The sequence below is a fragment of the Petaurus breviceps genome, unplaced genomic scaffold (genome assembly GCF_028583685.1).
Source record: "Petaurus breviceps papuanus isolate PSGF00001 unplaced genomic scaffold, PetGlider_PUasm1.0 470, whole genome shotgun sequence".
NCBI classification, from domain to species: domain Eukaryota; kingdom Metazoa; phylum Chordata; class Mammalia; order Diprotodontia; family Petauridae; genus Petaurus; species Petaurus breviceps.
In genome coordinates, this window is record NW_027186350.1 from 247,599 (window position 1) to 268,871 (window position 21,273).

Consider the following 21,273-nt stretch of genomic DNA (forward strand, 5'->3'; position numbering starts at 1 on the left):
CTCTTTGTCCAAAAAAACCCCCAAAAACCCAGACAAACCCAAAACACCCAAACAGAGTCTTAAAGAGTCAGACACTACTGAAACAGCTGAACAAACTGTGCTAAGCACTGGGGATACAAAGAAAGATAAAAGACAGCCCCTACTCTTGAGAAGCTCAGACTAGTGAAGGAGGCAACATGTGAACTATGGATGCACAAGGTATATACAAGATAAATGGGAGATACTCAAGAGAGAGGAAAGCCAAGGGGGATGGGGAAAGGCTTCCTGTAGAAGGTGGGATTTCAGTTGGGAATATTGGAGGCAGACATGAATTTTCCTTACACCTTGAATGCCAGGATAAGAAGATTGAACTTGATCCTAAAGACAGTGCAAACCATTGAAGGTTTATGAATATATGTTCTTTCTAACGATTCATTCACTTATACATTTATCAAACATTTTTTTAAGTGCTTGCTATGTGCAAAGCACCTTATATGAAGATGATATATAAGGTTTAGAGCTGGGAGAGAACTTAGAGATCAGTTAGTCTAACCTCCTTTATTTTACATTTGAGGAAACTGAGGCCCAGGAAAGGAAAGTGGTTTTTCTCAAGGTCACACAGCTATAGTGGTCAACAGACTTGAACTCACGTTCTTTGACTCTAAATTTAGTTCTTTCCATTACTGATTTATCATGTCTTTTGTTAGTGTTGATCCATACATTTTCCTGAATGGTTCCTTTTATTGATGTAAGGAATTCCTGGTGAGGAAACTCTCTATTACAGTGCAGCTGGACAACTCATCTATAACTTATAGTTTTAGAGAGTTGTTTGGAGACAGAGAAAAATTAAGTGATTGGCCCAGGGTCTTACAGATGGTAAGTGTTAGAATCAGGATTTGAACACAGGTCTTCTGACCCCAAGGCTGGCTTTTTCTCTGCTATACCAATTGACCTAGATGCGAAATTAAACTAATTACTACTGTCCTTAGCATTGTGTTCAGTGAGCAGAACAATGGGCCACCAGACACTCTTTAGAGACACACATTACTCTGCTACAAGGAAATTAATTTAGCACTTGTAGCGGTGCTAGTGAGTACTAAGCATCTTACAGTGGACAGCTCTTGGTCCTCAAGCATTTGAGATACTACTGGCAGTTTTGATGGCATTAAAGACTTTGTTCTTGCTTACTATGGAGGAGACAGAAAAATCAAAGAAACAATAGGCTGTACTTAGAGCTTCCCGCCCCCCCCCCCCCCCAGCTTTTAGGCAAGATAGTTCATCAGCCTTCGGGGGGGAGGCCATTCTCCTGCCCGGGAAGGGGACAGAGAGTTCAGGGAGCTAAAATTCAGTGTGTCCTCTTGCCTCAGTGTGATTGAGAATATAGAAATCACTTCAATGCGTATTTTCTGTATCTGCTCTCTAGGAATTGTGAAGGACCCGAACAAGCTTTCTGATCTTCCCCAAATATTTAAATCTGGGGGTCTAATTCCATAAATTACTGTCCAAGAATCTGCCAGTTCCTTTGTAACAGACTTATACTGGGACCTCTCTCTTCAACTCCCCCAGCAGTTGTTCCATTCTTTTTTTTCTTTTTGGAGGGGGGAAGGTAGGTAGGGCAGTTGGGGTTAAGTGACTTGCCCAAGGTCACACAGCTAGTTTAAGTGTCTGAGGCCGGATTTGAACTCAGGTCCTCCTGACTTCAGGGCTGGTGCTCTATTCACTGTGCCACTTAGCCGCCCCTTGTCCCACTGTTTAAGTCCAACCTTTCTCTTGTTTATGGGTTCTTTCCCTTTATTGTAGAATCACACAGACTCATAATGACTACATGTTCCAAATTCCCAAACTCTCAGATACCTTCATATACAAAGTGACTTTTTCTTCCCTCTCACTCATGTGTGTGTATGTATGTGTACATGTATAAATTATCCCTATACCACCTACTCCACAAGAGCTATAATCCTCTTGCTCCAGGCATTGACTCAGAGGAACCCTTGGGCTTATGTCTACCACTGTGCTTCCTTCAGTAGCAGGGTCAAGGATTAATCTGATTCCAGGGATAATCAATTTTGAGTAACTGCATCTACTCCCTGTCTTCCTCACAGAGCTGTTATTCTTTCGCTGGTATTCTCAAACTCAGTTATCTTCTTTGCCACTTGGCAAACCTCTTGGGCAACTTTTAGGTAACTCAGGGGTTAGATTCGATGGGGAAGTACTTTTCCCACTGAACTGGAGAATGTGGTATGAAATGGGACCCAGGGGGTTCTAGGACTAGAAGAGGGCCATCTAGTTCATGTTCTGGAGGAGATATTTCAGCCTTCCTCAATAAGCCACTGTAGGATTCCCAGCTGAGAAATTAAATTCTTTTTCTTTCTTTTAAAAATTGATATTCTTTTCTTTTTTCTTTGTATCACTGTTGCTTTCTAGTGACTCACTGCTTACTTCCAGTAGAATACTTGTAATAGATAAGCATGATCAAGCAGAACAAATCAGTACATTAGCCATGTCTGAAAATGTCTCATTCCAAACCTATTATCCACCACCTATCTGCCAAAAAGCCATGCTTTTGGCAATGAGACATACCTCACCATCAGGCCTCTGAAATTACAGTCGGTCACTGCATTAACCAAAATTTTGAAGTCTTTCAATGTTTTATTCTTTTTGTATTATTTTGGCCATTGTGAAATTTGCCTGAGAAATTAACTTTATTCAGTTTAACCTGAATCATTTGTTCTTGCTAATTCCACCCTGTGCATTTTGTAATACATTTACATAGAACTTTGATGTTAACAAATAATTTCCCCCACATCAACCCTGTGGAATAGGTAGTTAAATTATTATTACTTCCATTTTGCAGATGAGAATACTGTCTCATTATCATAGTAATCATCAGAACTGAAATTTGAACCCTGATCTCCTGACTACAAGTCTAATGCTCTTTCTACTCCATCACTTTGTTTGCTCTGTCTTTAAGCCTCCTTAAGCATTAGGTCCAAACTTTTCTTTTCCCATGGGTAGATGTATGCACAGAGAGTCTTTAGGGAAGCTTTATTTCCATAGCAAATAGGAGACCCCTCATCATCATGCCCTGATTAATGAATCTGTGTAAACAGTAAGGGAAGCTGGCAGTCTGAAAGGGAGATCCATCATACCACCTCCTCTTTCAGCAGTGCAGAGAAAGCTCCTGCTGGTGAAATCCTTGCTTTGTGATTACTCGGCTGCTGGAGCAGCTTGCAGGACCCCAAAGGCCTCTGTTATGAGAGTGGGGGCAGTGTTTTCATGGAGAGTTTTTTTCCCCTATGATGGGGAAGTTTCCCCTTATGTATGTGTTTGTTCCCATGTCCCATTCTCCATTGTCTCTAACCCAAATTCCTTCCACTGCAAATCTAACAGGTTGACTTCATTCAGTTTTTCCAGTCTTTGACTTATCTTGGATATCAGTCAGATATTTGAATAGCCACTCTCTGTGCAAAGATCTTGATTGGTTTCTGTAGTGGGAGGGCACGGCTAAAGGAGGAGTTTCGGTCTTTGCACTCAGGGAATCTCATGGTGTAATTGGGAAGAGAGGGCAAGATGGGAGGCAAAGTGGTATGATAACAGAATGTTTGACTGGGTTCTGAGAGTTCTGGGTTCTTGTCCTGGTTCTGCCAAAGATCAGCCAAAGATAACCTATGTGGGACTAACTTTCTTGTTCTGTTAAATGAAGGGTTGGATCAAGATTAGGACATCATAACTTGGCATCCATGTCCATTTCTAGATTTCTAGGAATCTCTGAACTTGGATTTTTAAAAATGACATCATTATTTTCACTCACCTTTGGTTTCCCTTATAATCCCATGTATTTTAGTTTATGCATTTAAGAACCTTATTCTGAGAAGAGTCCATAGATTCCACTAGACTGCCTTTGGGGGTCTATGACACAAACAAGAACTCCTGATCTAGAAAGCCTCTTTCAAGTGTAAAATTATATGCCTTTATGACTCATGCACAGGAGAAAGATCTTAAATCCAATAAGAAATACACAGCCGATTTGAAGGGGGCAGCTGGAGAGAAAAGAGTAGAGAAGTAGGTTAGTTAGTAGGCTTTTAAAAAATTAGTATTTTATGTTTTCCAACTACATGTAAAGATGATTTTTTAACATCTATTTTATGTAAAATTTTGAGTTACAAATTTTCTTCCTCTCTCCCTTCCCTCCCTCTTCCCTAAGATGATAAGCAGTTTGATATGTTATATATGTACAGTCATGTAAAACATATTTCCATATTAGTCATGATGTGAAAGAAGAAACAGAAAAGGAAAAAATAATCAACATAAGTATAAAGTGAAAAATAGTATGCTTCAGTCTGTATTCAGAGTCCATGAGTTATTTTTTTGGATGTGAATGGCATTTTCCATCATGAGTCTTATGGAATTTTCTTGGATCCTTCTATTGCTGAGAAGAGCTGAGTCAATCATAGTTGATTATCACACAATATTGCTGTTACTGTGTACAACATTCTCCTGGTTCTTCTCACTTCACTTTGCATCAGTTCATATAAGTCTTTCCAGGTTTTTCTGAAAGCATCCTGATCATCAGCAGGATAGCATATAGCACAATAGTGTTCCATTATATTCATATACTATAACTTGTTCAACCATTCCCTAATTGATGGGACTCTCCTCCATTTCCAGTTCTTTGCCACTGCAAAAAGAGCTGCTGTAAATATTTTTGTGCATGTGGGTTCTTTTCCCTTTTTTTAATGAACTCTTTGGGATACAGACCTAGTAGTAGTTGTTGTTATTTGTCCCTTGTTTTCAAAGAGGACCATGACATCATAGAGGTGATGCCATGGCATGCAAATGAATTGAATTTAAGTGAGGGAGGGCTGTATAAAGTCACCAGCCTCACTTTCTCCTCCAGAGCTGTCTGGGTCCAGTGGCCAGATATTCATCAGGAGGACTGGAGATGGCATCCCTAGTAGTGGTATTGCTGATTCAAAGGGTATGCACTGTTTAATTGCTCTTTGGATGTTGTCCCAAATTGCTCTCCAGAATGGTTGCATCAGTTTGTAACTCCACCAACAATGCATTAGTGTGGGAGGGCTTTTAGAGGAGAAGTTGTAACCAAACTGTAGCCAAGGAGAAATATGCAGACTAATGGAGAGTCATAGAAAACCAGAATCTCCAAGTTAGAAGAGAACACATATAGATTTTGTAGATACTTATGTACATGTCATCTCCCTTGATAGAATGTGAACTCCTTGAGGGTAAAGAGACTACTCTATTTTTGTCCATCAATTGATCTGTACTCAGAGCCTTTCCACTTCAAGAGGACTTTCTAAAGCTCACACTTTCTTGCTTTTGTAAACCCAGGGTAACCCTGGCACGTTGATGAGGCATTCTAGTGGGAAGTGAGTGGAGGAACAAGACTGATAAAATAACTTATATTTGTAGAGCAATCTAAGGGTTACAAAGCACTTTTTCCACAATGGTTCTGTAAAGTAGGTAGTATGAATAATAATATCAGGATTTCACAGTTAAGGGAAACGAGGCTCAGGGATGCTAAATGACTTGCCCAGGGTCTCAGATCCAGTACTTAGTGAAGCCCAGGTATCTCATTTCTATAGCCAGTGCTCCTTTATCTATTCATTGAATGCTACTTTTCTTTGCTTGTTCCAAAGCTTACTTAGCCTTCGAGGCCCAGATCAAAACCTGTCTCCTTTGTGAAGCTTTCCCTGACCACCCCAGTCCAATATGTGGCACTTACCATTTACTGTTTTGAATAGCCAGTTTTTTCATAATATATATCTTATTTCCTTAACCAAGTTCCTGGAGGGCAAGATCTGTCTCACAATTTTTAGTATCACTCAGAGTGCCTATTATAATGCCTTGTACATAGCAGATAACTCAGTAAATATATGCATAGGTATATATTACCTCTACAAGTATATACCCACAAAATCTGTGACACATAAATATGCAAATACAGGCACATCAAGTGCAGATGGGAGAAATGCTGTGTTGTTAGGATGCATACAGTGGGAAGGATACTATCTCTGGGATCTGAGGACCCAGGTTCGAATCTTGGCCAAGTCTCCCTGTGCCTTAGTTTCCTCATCTCAGAAAATAAGGGGTTAGACTAGATGGCTGCTGAAGTCTCCTCCAACTCTTTTTCTGTGTTGTTGATCTTTTAGCTCCAGTTACATGTCAGTTAATGCAACTGACTGTTCTGAAAATTCTCTGTTCTTGGGAAATACAGGGAGAAAGAGAGGAAGTTTGGCATTTACTCTAAAACACATGTCTCCTCGGTTGCTAGCCAGGAGAGATGTTGCATGCTGATTTCAGGTATTCACTTCTCTTCTTCCCCTCTGGGAATTCTCCACTCACTTCCCTTTTTCTTTTAACAAGGAAAAAAAAATGGAAAGATGTGTCTCATTCACAAGGTTAGGAGCCTGTTCCTTCCCTTGCAGCTTTCCCAGGGACCATGGGGAGTGGAGAAGGGATGGTTTCTCAGGTCCAGGCATAGCTCTTTTTTTTTCATCATTTTTCTCCACCCAGCCTCTGCAGAGGTGGGGCCGCCTAGCAGCCCTGGGAAAGTGTTTAGCTGTCACTGAGTAGCAGGAAAAATCTTTCTATTCCCCTTGCCACCACCCCTCTGTCCACGCTCTTTTCACTTCATACCTTGCAACAGTTTCTCAGTCTTGCTCCTTTCCAGTCCATCCTAGACAACCAGATTTGTGTTCCTTAAATACCAATTTTATCATGTCTCTCTCTTTCAAGAACTTCCAGTGACTTCCCATCTCATAGGTGTTCAATCAGTGTTGATTTATTGAGATGTTTAAATATATATTTCTATTGTGCGCACACAGGGTCCAACACATACTCCTGCAGATGCTCTCTATTCTGGACAAGGCATGAATTCTGCTTCTGGCCCTGCCACTTACTACAAATACAATGCAATCTTGGGCAAATCACTTTTCTGACTGAGTCTCAGTTTGCTCAACTATAAAATAATGCTGTGGGACTGAATAGTCTCCAAGGTCCATTTCTTGCTCTAATAATCTGTGATTCTTTAATTCTGATCTGTGGTATCCAAAGGTCTCCACAATCTGGCCCATCTCTATCTAACCTCATCTCTTGCTACTCCCTTATAGGAATTCATTGCTTGAGACTTTTTTGTCTCCCTTTATTGTTTATCAAAACATGCCTATATGGGGCGGCCAGGTAGCACAGCGAGTAAGAGCACTGGCTCCAGTGTTGAGAAGACCTGGAGATCGAATCCCGGACTCAGACACTTAGCACCCACCCAGAAACACCTGGCCGTGTAACCTTGAGCAAGTTACTTAACCCCAATTGCTTAGGGGCGGCCAGGTGGCTCAGCGAGTAAGAGCACCAGCTCCAGTGTCGGCATGACCTGGATCAAATCCGGGCTCGGATACTCAGCACCACACCCAGAAATAACTGGCTGTGTAACCTTGAGCAAGTTACTTAACCCCAATTGCTTTAAAAAAAAAAACATGCCTATGACCATTTTTGACTCCCAAGACTCTGCTCATAACCTTTCCATTATTAAAATACTTCTTTTTTAAAAAATTTGAATCTGGCCAACCTTAGGTCAAATACTACTTCTTACCACACTTGTCTTTTTTTTTTTAATGTCCTATGATTCTTATTGTGTTTGCCATTTATTTTAGTATATTATTTTATTTTTATATATAATATAACATTTATATTAGTATTATACTTACTACTAGATTGAAAGCTCCATAAGGGTAGGTAGGGACAATAGCTTCTCTAGCCCCTTGTATAGTTCACAATACAACAAACACTTGATACATATTTATTAAGTGAATAAATGAGTAGTGAATCACAGACTACCTTGAATTGTTATTTAACTTTTGTGTGTAAAAGTGTGTTCTTTCTCCCCAAGCTATATTGTATATACCCTGTGAAGGCAAGGATCATGTCTTATTCATTTTTCTTATATATTTATTTTCATTTCCTTTTTCTCTTGATTTATTGATTTTTATCAGATATTTGATGCAAAGATCTTTTTCCCATTTAACTGTGCCCCTTATAGCTGCATTGACTTTTCTTAGAAAATCTGTCTAATTTTATGTAGCTGTTCTATTTTCTTTTGTATGATCCTCTCTATCTTTTATTTAGTCAAGAATTCTCCTTTTATACATGAATGCACCTTTGGAGAAACTGTGAAATGCTCCAACCATTCTGAAAAGCAATCTGGAGGGGCAGCTATGTGGCACAGCAGATAGAGCACTAGCCCTGGAGTCAGAAGGTCCTGAGTTCAGATCTAGCCTTGGAAACTTACTAGCTGTGTGACTTCGGCAAGTCATTTAACTCGACTTGCCTCCAAGAAAAAAAAAGAAAAGCAATCTTAAATTATGCTGAGAAAAGGACTAAAATATCCATGCCTTAACCATACTGATTCTGAGGGTACCGCCATCTTCAGTTATTTCAGGCCACAACTTTGATATCACCCTTGACCCCTCATTCTCACTCAATTTAGTGCATTGGTAAATCTTGTCATTTCTATCATTTCAACATCTCTTATATGTCCCCCTTTCTTTCCACTTATATAGCCACAACCCTTGTTCATGCCCTCATTGCCCTTTGCCTAGGCTGCTGCAGTAGCCTTCTAACCAAGCCCCCTGATTTAAGTCTGTCCCTCACTTGATTCCATCCACTACTTGGCTGCCAAAGTGGTTTTTCAGAAGTATAGTTCTTACTGGGCTGCTCCCTCTGTTCACTGAGCTCCAGGGGCTCCCTGTTACCTGTAGGCTCAGTGATACAGTCCCCTGCATGGCATTTAAAGCTCTTTACTAGCTCCTTCCTGCTTTTCTAGCCTTCTTAAACCTTACTCTCTCCTCTATTCATGCTGTGACTCAGTTACAATGACCTACTTGCTCTTCCTCAAAAGAAAAACTCCCATCTTCCAATTTTGTGCCTTGATTTTTTCCTCTTCCTCATACTCTATATCTGATCAGTTGCCAAGCGCTGTCGATTTTCTTTCCATGAGATGTTTGGCATATCTGTCCCTTTTCTCCACTCACATGGCCACCACCCTCATTCAGACCTCTTGTGTGGATGATTGTGATAGCTTCCTAATTGGTCTTCCTGCTTCTAAGGTCCCAAGAATGGCAAGGAGGCAGTATTTCAAATTCCCAAGGGACATTCCTTCTAGCTGTCTCTTTGCCTTCCTGACATCTCTTTACAGCATCCCTTGGGTATTCAAAGTCTTTGTCCTCTTCTATGAGGACAAATTCCTGGGGCCTGACGCTTCATGGGAAATGTAGCTCATAATGGGATGGACATTTATTTGTGGCCATGGCCCACTAGGGGGCAGCTAGGTGGCACAGTGGATAGAGTATCAGTCCTGGCATGAGTTCAAATGTGGCCTCAGACACTTACTAGCTGTGTGACCCTGGGCAAGTCACTTCACCCCATTTTCCTCGGTTTCCTTATATTTAAAATGAGCTGGAGAAGGAAATGGTAAACCACTCTAGTATCTTTGCCAAGAAAACCCCAAATGGGGTTACAGACCATCAGACACCACTGAAAAATAACTGAACAATAACAGTAGCCTATTGGGAATTTCAAACTGCCTTTCATCTGACCACTGTTAACAGAATGAAATAATACTAATATTTAATGACTTTACGATCATAACATTTCTATATTGCTTTCAGATTTATAGATAAAACATTATCCTTACAATAGTCCTGTGGGGAAAAGTTAGTGCAAGTATTGTCCTTATGCCAATTTGGAGTGGAGAAGGAGCCAGCTGTAGTAGTTAAGGAAGACCAGGGTTCAGGCCAGATTCCCTTCACCTGCTCAAAAACACATACATACTGATTGAGGCTTCCTGGGCAAGTAATTTTACTTTTCATCCCCTCAGGCAATTTTATAAGACGAATGTATTGTATGTATTAGAGATAAGGGAGAGATTTGGATTCCAAAGACCTACATTTGAATCCTAGCTTTTACTACCTTTGTGATGTTGAACAATTCATTTTATAATGATGGACCTCAGGAAACTCTAAGGTAGGACCCTGCTAAGAGCTAGTGCTTAGCACAGTGCCTGGTACATTTTGTTCTTGTTAAGTCATTTTAGGCGCCTCTGACTCTCTGTGACCCCATTTGGGGTTTTCTTGGCAAAGATGGTAGAGTGGTTTGCCATTTCCTTCTCCAGCTCATTTTACAGATGAAGCAAACAGGGTTAAGTGACTTGTCCAGGGTCAAACAGCTAGTAAGTGTCTGAAGCTAGATTTGAACTCAGGAAAAGGAGTCTTCCTGACTCCAGACCAGGTACTCTATCCACTTTTGCCTCCTAGTTGCTGTACAGGGCACATAGAAGGCATTAATAAATGCTTGCTGACTTAAGTTTGTGACCCAGTAAATTGTAGAGAAGATGCTGAACTCCATTGTTAGAAGGGTTTTGACACTAGAAATTTCGTACATTGATGAAATCACAGGTCTCATCCCATTTTTTAAAAGAAGCAATTAACTAAATTGAGTCCTAGAAAAGTTAAATGACTTTCCCACAGTCAGCTCAGCTAGAAGTGTCAGAATCAGGATTCAAGCCAAAATTTCTAAGGAGTTTGTCTGCTTTTTACACCTTTTGTCAGGCTATCAACCCATGGGACCTCAGCTTTTGATCTTCCTGGAAGGGACTAGGGGATTCCTGTTGTGAGGACGCAAATTTGTTTGTTTTTTAATATCTCTGATAGCTAGCCCAGATGATGATCTGGGTAGAAGTGAACTCTTAGTTTTCAGTGAGGTTTGTGAGGCTGCTGATGGCCATCTTAGAAATCTGCTTTCCCCTCCTGACCAAGCATGCCCAAGGGCTTGAGTGGGTTGGACCATGTGTCAAAGTGTATGTGTGCAGATGGGTTCTTAAGACTGGATTCCTCAGGCATCGCAGTTGTACCCAAACCTTCTGCTGCTTTTGCAGGGTCAGCTCTCAGACCCATGAGTGTTGTTTGCGGGCATACACCAGACTTGAAAAATATAACTGTGAGGCCTTCTCGCAGCCTCACATGCAGCAAAGCCATGGGAGAGGTCCGACTCATCCTTAGAGTTCCCTCCTTCATACCCTTGCTGCCCCCTACTCTTCTCCTGAGCTGTTTGGAACTCAGCCTCACTCCTTGCAGCCTTTTCTGATGTTTATAGAGACAGGGATCCTACATACAGTTCCAGTTCATCAACAGCTAAAGAGCCCTTGACATTTAAGAGAGATTTTTTCGGCTGTGCACTTGTATAGGCAAAGAGCAGAAGCTAATCCTATTAAAGGTATTGTGTCATTTGGGGGAGAGGCACCCCCCTCCCCCCCCACCTCGGGACAGGACAATGCCGATTGGCCAGATGCAGAGCAGGGGGTGGGACCACAGGGACCCGGGATGGCGGTGGTGGGGGTGGGGGAGTGGTGGTCGATTGTTACTTGATAGTTAGGTCAGGGATTTCTGAGGGAATACCCAGAGGTTGCAGCTGCTGCTGAGCTCACAGCTCCAGCAGCACCACGTTGGCCGGCTAGAGAGCGAGGCAGAGAGCTAGCAGCAGAGAGAGCCAGGGCCACAGGCTGAAGAGCTGTTACCGCAAAGTAACAGGAGGGGGGGGGGGGGCGCTAGCCGGAAAAAAAGAGGGGGGGTTTCGTTGGGGGGGGGGGGGGGGGGGGGAGAAAGGGGGGGGGGGGGGGGGGGGGAGGCGAGAAAGCCGGAAAAAAAGTGGTCGCGTTTCGTGGCGGGGCGGGGTGCGCATAGAAGCCGAGGTCTCAGCGCTTCTCTGTCACGCGTGGACCCACTGGCAGGAAGGGAGAGAGGAGAACTGACTGCTTTAGAAGACGAAATAAAATTGAAAGAAAAGAAAAAGAAGATAAGTTATGCAGAACTGATTGATTCCCCGAGACTAGGGGAAGGCATGAGTCTGTCGGGGCTGCGGGACGCGTGTAGGCTGAAGCCGCAGCCCCCACGGGAGCGGGCCGGTCCGCGGTGAACTGGGCGTCCTGGTGGGAAGGTAGATCAGCAAGCCAGCGGCAATGCAGGGACGCCTGCTCTAGAAAAGCCTCCTAGAGAGGGAGTGTGCAGCCTCGAGAAAAGAGGGGGCCAGAGGGGGAGCCCCCAGCCTGGAGCCTGCTCCCCCTGCCCCTCTCCCGCAGCCCCCCCCCCTTGCCCAAGCCCCCCAGCCCAGCAGAGTTCAGCACCCCTACCGCGTTCCACTCCGGGAGAGATGCCCTCAGCCCCTGCGGCCCCCCGGGGACAACGCGAGCATGGAGAAGTCGAGTAGCGAGGATTCTTCGATCCACCGGAGTCCATCTTTGGACAGCAAGGACTCGGACTTTGCCAAGCCCTCTTCCTCGGGCCGCCCCTTGGGCCGCGGCTTCACCGCGGGCGCCTTCTATGGTACCGCGGGCTCCCGAACTCGGGGCCAGAGCCACGCTGAGGCCGGAGTGAAAACCGAAAAGTACAATGCGCCGAAGGGCAGCAAGTACGTGGTGTTTTACCTGGACCTCTCCTTTGTCTTCCTTCTAGAATTTAAGAAGTGCAACATGGCCAGAGGCTGCCTCTGCTGTTTGAAATACATGATGTTCCTGTTCAATTTGATATTTTGGGTGAGTACCTGCCCCTACTTCCCTCCTCTGCCTTTCCCTCCTGTCTCAGCCCCCCACTCCTCTCCTCTGCTGCATTACTCCTTTCTCTGAACAATGATGGTAAGTTTGTTTTTTTTTTTTTATAATTTCTATCGTCCTCCCCTTTCTTCCCTCCTTCCTCCTAGTGGGTGCTTGAATGGAGACTTATTTTACTCAGGTCTAGCTCTCCTTGGCTTCCAGGAGAGATGGGATCTTTTTTTTTTATTGGCTCTTGAAGTTTTCTGTCCTCTTTTAAAAAGGGGGGGAAAAGATATACTTAGGCTTTTCTTCTGGTGGGTGGCCAGGGAAGATACTTATTGGGACTTGAGTGGGGCCTCTGAAGCACAGAAGGGGAAAAGGAAGATATATCATCTGCTCCCATTACTGGGACATTTTTATAAACTAGTGAACAAAATGAACACTGATGCCTCAAAAGATGAGTAAGTTGGTTTTTCCTGAGTGTATGAGGGGAAGGTCATGCTTTCAAAGCTTATTTTTGGTAGCCTTTTGGGAGGCTAGGGAGGAGAGAGCTAGAAATGCAAATTTCAGACAAATCCAGTGAAATATCTGTTGAATTGAATTGAAATGGTGCCACTAGATTGTTGTGTCAGTGGGTCTTTCTGGCCCTGATGCATGCCCCGTTTGAGTTTGTATTGCAGCGGAGGGAGAATAGTGGAAGGTGTGAGTGTGGGAGGGAGGGGGTGCTGTGATTGTGTGGTTCTGCTTTTGAGGGTTTGGAATGGATTCGGGTGGTGGAGCCAGCTGGCGGGAAGCTCCTCTCATTGAGTCTCAGGACCTGGCAGACTGAGAGAAAGAATCCCAGGGACTGCAGTGGTGTATGGGCAGCCTGAGCAGTGTCCATGGGAAGAAATCATTTTCAACCAAGGGTGCCAGAGTGAGGTGGGAAGATCTGGAATCACCCTGTAGTGCCCATGTGGTTCTGAATGGGGATGTATTTAAAGAGAAAAAAAAATCCCAGAGAGGCAAATTTGAAAACTTTCCTACATTCATGTCTTACTCATCCATCTCTCACCTTGATCTCTCCTGTTCTCTTTCATCAAAGTTCTCACCCCTTCCCCCCAACCCAGTGGAGGTCAGTGCAAATGTATGATATTGCTCCAAGGTGGGTGTGTCTCCTCCTGTCTGCTAGAGGATATCAGCTGCCCAGGGTCCAGGATGATCACTGGGGACATGGGAAAGTTACTGCTGAGTTCATGGTCACGGGGCAGTGCTAAGTTAGAAGGGGGTGGCTGTGCTTTGGCAGCCAATGTCTGTGTTGAACTGACCCACTTTAACTGAAATAACTTATGTGAGAAGGATGAGGAGGATGGAGGATTAAGAAGGCAGTGTGAGGGGTGGGGGGAAGCTTATACCCATGCCCTATAATGAGAAGAGTAGTGAACTACTAGGCAAGAGACCTGGGTTCTCATCCCAGTTCCACCATGAACTCAACTGTGTGAAGTTGGACAAGTCATTTGCCCAGTCTTTCTGGGCCTTAAGTTTCTTCATATATAAAATGAAGGTGTTTGATTAAATAATCTCCAAAGTCGATTCCAACTCCTGACATTTTATGCTGCTGTCTCCATTAACTGCAGGCTTCATATAACAAAAGGAAATCTCAGTGAGAGTCTATGATTGGAGCCAGCGGGAACCCATGAGTTTTTGTTTCAATCTGTAAGAGAACCTTTTCTGAAAAGAACATTGGTTTGCTTTCCACTCTGTAGAAAGAAATTTGTTCAGTGTCATTTGTGTGGGTCTTCCCCAGAACGTTTCTGGTGGCTTGGGTTGTTCCTGGCCCTGTGCCACTGAGTCACAGAATTTCAACATTAGAACGGACCTCAGATACTATATAGTCCAACTGATATTTGAGCAAGAATCCCTTCTGCGAGATCTGCATTGAGTGGTCCCTGAGTCTTCACTCGAAGCCTTTTCAATAAGGATGGATTCCCTATGCCTTGAGACAACCCATTCTGCTTTTTCCTTATTTGGAGACAAACTCTACTTCTCTCTGATTTCTACCTGTTCATCCCAGTTCTGTCTCTTGGGGCCAAAACAGAACAAATTGAAACCCTTCTACGTGACCAGCTTTTAAATACTTTTTAAATAGCTACCATATTCCCCATCTTTTACTCTTCAGGCTAAACACTTCTGGTTCCTTCAGTGGATTTTCTTATGGTTTGGTCTTGAGTCACCTTCCTCTAAATGCTTTCCAGTTCATCCATGTCTTTTAGGAAACGTGGTGTCCAGGACTGACCACAGTACCCCAGATACAGCGTGTCTGTGGTAGAGTGTTTCTTGTTCTGGATACTATTTCTTAATACAACCTAAGGGTTCAGATTTCATGGAAATTGGGACAGTTATTTTTTCTTCTCATTCCCTCCTTGTTTGACAAACAGTTTTTTTGGGGGAATATTATAAATTTGTAGAATTCATTGAACATAAGAGCAGGAAAGGAACTTGGAGATCATTTGGGGTCTTGCTAGTATTTTATCAAGGAGGGCAGTTAGAGCACAATGGGGAACTTCTGGTAGCTTTGTAGCCCCCTTGTGGACCAGTTCCTCCAATCTCTGATTCTTTTGCCAGGATCTGAGTAAGTCACACATTGGTTGATACGGTTCTCACATGTTCAAGTTTAAAAGAACATTGCCCTGTGTCTTTATTATGCCAGTGTTCCAGATCTCTCTACCATTCTATTTTGGTTCAAAGCATTTTGTGCATATGGGCAAAGGAGCAGGCATTGTGATTGCTTCTGGCAATCACTTTGAGAAAACTCTCTTGTGGATTCTCATCTGATCTCTCTATCTGGCTTGTGTTAGTCACTGGGTAACTCCTCCCCCACCTGCTGGGTGTATTTGGTATGGGCTTTCATGGTTTCCCCTTTCCCCAGGATAATAATGATCATAAATGGACATTTTTATAAAGTTTTTTGGTTTACAAAATGCTTTACTTATTTCTCCTTGTAATGATCTTTTGAGTTTGGTAGTTAAGATATTACTATTATCGCAGTTTTACAGACAAGGGAATGGCTGCTCAGAGAGATTTAAATGATTGCTGAGGTTAACCAAGCTAGTAATCATGCAACCACACAGCAAACATTAATTAAGCACCAGGTAGGTGTCAGTCACTGTGCTGGACCCTGGGAATAGAGACCAGAATGAAAGTCCCTACCCTCAAGGAGCTTACATACTATTAAGGAATATAACATATACATGTAGAAATATATAAAAATAAACATAAGGCAGTTTTTGAGGTGGTGGCGCTGGCAGCTGGGGGAAATCAAGAAGGATCTCAGAAGCAAAATTGGAATCCTTAAATGAATAGCTCTCCTGACTCCAAGCCCATCATACCAGATGCTCCTTGGGAATCGGTTTGGATGTATAACTTCATTTAGAATATTAAGTACCTTAATGGGCAGGCCAGATGTAGGGATCTTCATCATGTTTATCACCTGTGTTCCCAAGTTGCTTTTGTCAGAAGGAGGAAAAGGCAGCTATTATTCTATGAACTACCTCTGTTAAAGTGGCAGAACAGATAAAGTGAATGGCACATTGGTATTCTCAGGATATTAAAAGCGTGAGACGAAGGTCATCTGTATGTTATGGATTTTCCATGAAGCTTTTATGGAAAGACATAGTCAAGAATTACATAAAATGAGGAGGTGTTGAGGGGTTGCTATTTGTGCCAGTGGAGGGGGTTACCCATGATGATAATAAAATCAATTACAGGGCTGCCAATGAATTATTTCACCTAGCACTTCTCATTAAGGAAGGCTGTCAGACAAGATTTCTTCCTTCATACTGTTTAAACAGAGTCCTTTTCCCTTCGCCCCCCCCTTCCCCCCACACACATACACACATATACATAATTCTCTTTGGCCTTCTCTGGCCTGAAGGAAAGGAAATAAATAAGAAAATCACCACACGTTCCTTCCTAGTCAGATTTCAGGTGTCTCTAATTCTTTGACTTGAATGGTTACTAAGTGCTTATTTCTATATGTGATATAAGTCCTGTACAAGATATTTTTGAGACTAAGTCTTTATTCTTTGAGAATATACAAAGCACTGCACAGCCCTTAAATACAAAGTATTAAAGATAAACTCTTTTTGTGTGTGTTTTGGCCTTCAAGTGTTATAAGGAGACACATAGTTTGGAGAAAGGAATAGGATGTTATTCATGGGAAAGTAGGTCACTTCTGATGAAATTAAGGACAATCCTCGTGTGAGGGGTACTTGGAATAATATGTACTGAATGGCTTGGTGGGGGTCCAGGAAAAGGGAGGGTACTGTGAGCAGAAAGGACTCATGGTTTGGGAAAAGAAGAAAAAGCAGAGTAAGAGGGGAGGAGAGACAGAGGCATCCGAAGCAGAGGATGGGTGTGGATGAGTTTAGTGCCCTTATGGCTCAGAGTGCAAGCTCTGTTTTTTTTGCATTCAGGGCTATGGAGTAAGCAAGTGTAAGAGTAGAGTCATAGAGTACTAAGGAGGGTAGGAGGAACATGGTATAGTGAAAAGATAATTGGATTTGAGCTTGGGCTCTGCTGTTTTCTAACTGTAGCATTGAGCAAGTTTTTTCTCTCTAAACCTTTTTCCTTATCTGTATAATGAGGGGGTTGGTCTAAATCAGGGGTGGTTCTATGAAGTATGGATTCAGTCACAAGGCTGCACTTGAGGACCTAGAAGGCTGTACATGGCCTTGAGCCACAGGTTCCCCATCCCTGGTCTAAATGTTTTCCAAGGAGTCTTCCTTCAGCTTTATCTGTATTGTTGATTTTTCTGGGATTCCCAGCAAAGAGGGTCAGGTATTCTTCATTGGGACCTTCCATTTGTAAGGATGTGGTTTCCATGTTTGGATTCGTAGTTTTTGGTCTTTTGGAGGGTAGGGCAGAAGTAGGGGTGTATCCAGATGATCAGCTATCATTGCTTCTCTTTTTTCTCCTCTTCCTTCTGGAATGTGCAGGCTACTCCATTGTTTTAGTGCCCTTCCCCAAGGGATCAACTCCCTGAACAAATGGGAAAATACTGACCAAGTTAGGGACAAAGCCACTGTGCCCAATATAGATGGAGGAGAACCGAGGATTTGACGTTCAGCCAGTAGTTACTATAGGTTCTGTTCTTTATGTTCTCCTTCCCAGCCTTCACGCCCAGCCCCACATACTCACATGACTCTCTAGGTTATCATAAGTATAGGAGAGGTACACTCCAGGCTTCTGGAGCTCAGTGGTTATCAGACCCATTCAAAGGACTTCTCCCAGTAATGGTAACTACTCTAGCTCTTTCCATAGGGTCAGACAGGTCTCTGAATCTTCCCTGAGGGCCATCTGGCTCCGCTCCTCCTGCTGAGGTAATTGAGTCTCTGCCTGGAGTCTTAAGAGAAAGCTGAAGGTTCTCAATTATTCCTGTGTTGGGGGTGGAGATTGAATCTGGAGGGACCTTTATTTGAACTCCTGGGATTTATTGTCTAGGTTTTAAGGAGTGGCAAATTGAGATCTCAGCTCAACTGTTCCTACCCCAAATCCAATGCAGATCGATTAGTGAGTGGAAATGGGTGGAGAGCAGTGTATGGACAGCATAATTGCCACTTGGAATAATATTGACTATGTATTCTAACCAGGAGCTGTTCCATCACTTTAAATTATGGCTGGCAGCTCAGTGACATTGTGGCCTTATTGGAAAGTCTATTCCTCCTACATCTTTTCCTTAATAAAGGCCAATTAGCCAAGGAAGCACAATCTAGGGTGCCTGTCCAGCTGGACAAACTTTGATGTAGGGCTGATGAGTGGGTGGTAGCTTGATTGTTCAGTCATTTCAGTTGTGTCTGAATCTTCATGACCCCATTTGGGGTTTTCTTGGCAAGGATAATGGAGTGGTTTGCCATTTCTTTCTCCAGCTCATTTTACAGATGAGGAACTGAGGCAAACAGGGTTAAATAACTTGCCCAGGGTCACACAGCTAGTAGATGTCTGAGATCACATTTGAACTCAGGTCTTTTTGACTCCATGAAGGGTGCTCTATCTACTGCACCGCCTAGCTATCCCTGTAGCTTGGTTAACCTCACCTAACTGGGGTTAGTCCTCTCCATCTTCTTGGTCCGCTCTTCCTTCCTTCCCCCTGTTATACATTTACTTTTGCTTGTGGACTGGTTTAGTAAATGTTTTCTGGCTAGTTGAGTATGTGTATCCATTGTTTCTTCAAATGGATCACAAATGGATCAGGGGAGGTACTGGTACTTTTGTCTTTCTGCCTACCCCTGGTGCTAGGTTCTGCATGTGCTGGATGAGTGTCTTTAGTGCTATTGAGTGTCTTCCTTTGGGGCTGTAAAAGGCATGCTGAATATCCATCTTCTCCAAGAATTGAAAAGTGGAGAGAGAGGCAAAATACAACCCTTTGTGATTGTTTTCAAATCACAAAAGAGTGGTTATGGGGAGAAGGCACCCTCTTTTTCTGCACATATTCCTTCTTAATTTTCACATGTACAAGGACAGAACAAAAGAATACAGGCTAAAGTTGGCAGCAAGACAGATTTAGATGAGAGGTTGTACATGCTGATTATCTATATTTTGAGGCTCTGGAATGGTTAACTAATGGTTGTGGATTCTTCTTCCCTGGAAGCTTTTTAGGGCAGGGTCTTATCTGGAATGGATTATCCATGGCCCAATTTAGATGGGATGAGGAATGCTGCAAATTTTTTGAGATCCCCAGGATAAACTAACTGGGGGAATGATAGCACTCTGTTAGCTTCCCCTCCAAAGCATGAAAAATTAAACTTCCTTGTCTTAATATCTATTTTTAAATCGTGTCAGAGACAGCATTGATGTCAGTCAAGAAGGATGGGGGATGGGGGAAAGGAAAGAAAAGGAAACTCTAGCTGAAATATGGTAAGTGGGTATCTCTGTACTATATAGAGGATTCCTTGGGTTTCAAGATAAGGTACCACCTAGGCTGCAGGAAGCTTTTCTGTTCTCAGCAGAGCAAGCCTGTACTCCCTGCTCTGTGGTTTAGTGTGACTGGTAAACAGTATTTTGTGCCCCAAGGCCTTTTGTAGCATATTGGATATGTTATTTTAGTTAAAAGATATTTAGAAGTATAGTTAGAGACTGGGAAGGGAATAACACTAACAACAATAGCTAACATTTACTTAGCACTAAATTTTACATGCATTTTCTCATTTAATCTTCATAATAACCCTGTGAAATAAGTGTTATTATTGTCATCTCTATCTTAGAAACAATGAAACTGAGTCTTAGAGAAGGTAATTGACTTGCTTAGTAGGGTGATAAAAGGATGGATTCAAACCCAGGCCTTCTGGACCTCCTGTCTAATGCTTTGTCTACCACACTGTATTTAAGGTCATCTTAGGAAGAGCTCCTCATTTTAAATGTCACAGGAGCATGGGGCTAACCACTCCCACTATAGGTCCTCAAGCTTCTCACATTGGATGTTGGTATACCTTCTCACTGTCTGAGCTGACTGGCTCATTCTTACCTCTCCTTACACTCTTAAATGTCCATTTCTCTCAGGGTCTGAGGAATAATACTTTCTGGGGTATTATGCTCCCTGTAGTTAATACTTTAGCTTTGGAACCCCTACCTATATACTTTCATTTACACTTAGAATAACAACACTTTTAGATCTTAGACATAACTATTTAGTAGTGAGGTAAGATAACAACAAAATCAAAACCCGATAACATCCTAGGCACTCATATATATTAAGGCAAATTCAGGAATAACAAATTAATCACAGTACATGTATAAGCCTGGGTTTTACTTTCCCTGCAATGTATTCATTATGACACAAATTTAGAAAAATCTAGCAGGGAAACATATCAGTGAAGCAAACCTGTATGCTTGTGGTTTTTCATTTTTGTGAGTTTTACCCTGCTAAACCCTTAAAGTTCCATACAGTAAGCTGAGAGATCACAGTGCCCTGCAGATCCAGACATTCCATAGTTTTTAAAGAGGCTCACTTAAAATCTGAGCCCCTAACAATTGCATTTCTTCATATTTTACTATTAATTAGTTTTCAATAAAGAAAAATTTTCTCTGCCCACTGAACAGTTCACATAGAAGAGATATCACCCTACATCCCTTACAACATGATTTGAGCCTTTGTGTTTATGCCACAGTTTATTTTCTGATCTTTTTGTAATCAAACCACCCACAGCCTTTCTGAAAACTGAATTTCTTTTTTTTTTGCTTTTTTTTTAATGCTTTATTAACTTCTGATTTACATCATTTGTTTCCGCCAGATTTTGAGTTACAAATTTTCTCCCCGTTTTTCCCCCACCCATCCCCCCAAAACAGCAGTCCCACAGGATATCCCCACCTCCAATCTGCTCTCTCCCATATTTTCTCCCATACTGTTTCAACTTTTCCAGTGGATCTCTATGCCTCAGTGCCTGTATATCTTTTTTTTCTTAATAACATGTAAGATGGTATTAATAAGTGTATATATATATATATATATACACTCACATATATATATATACATATATTTGAATATTTGATTTTAAAACTTTCAATTCCAGATTCATTCCCTTCCCCCCCTGCCACCCACCCCCACTGGGGAGACAAGCAGTTCAGTATAGGTTGTACATGTGCAGCTAATGCAAAACAATAACATAGTAGATGTATTGTAAAAGACTGACTATATTTCCCTCCCTCCTATCCCACCTCCC

The 21,273-nt window shown here is 42.5% G+C and overlaps 1 protein-coding gene across 1 annotated transcript in view; it reads left to right on the forward strand.

Moving 5' to 3' along the window:
- Nucleotides 1–12,032: 12,032 nt before the first annotated feature.
- Nucleotides 12,033–21,273, forward strand: part of TSPAN9 (tetraspanin 9) — a 113,094-nt gene continuing 103,853 nt past the window's right edge. Inside the window, exon 1 of the mRNA XM_069101466.1 lies at nucleotides 12,033–12,580. Coding sequence (XP_068957567.1) covers nucleotides 12,239–12,580 — 342 coding nt within the window. The 5' untranslated portion in view covers nucleotides 12,033–12,238. The remainder of the gene's footprint in view (nucleotides 12,581–21,273) is intronic.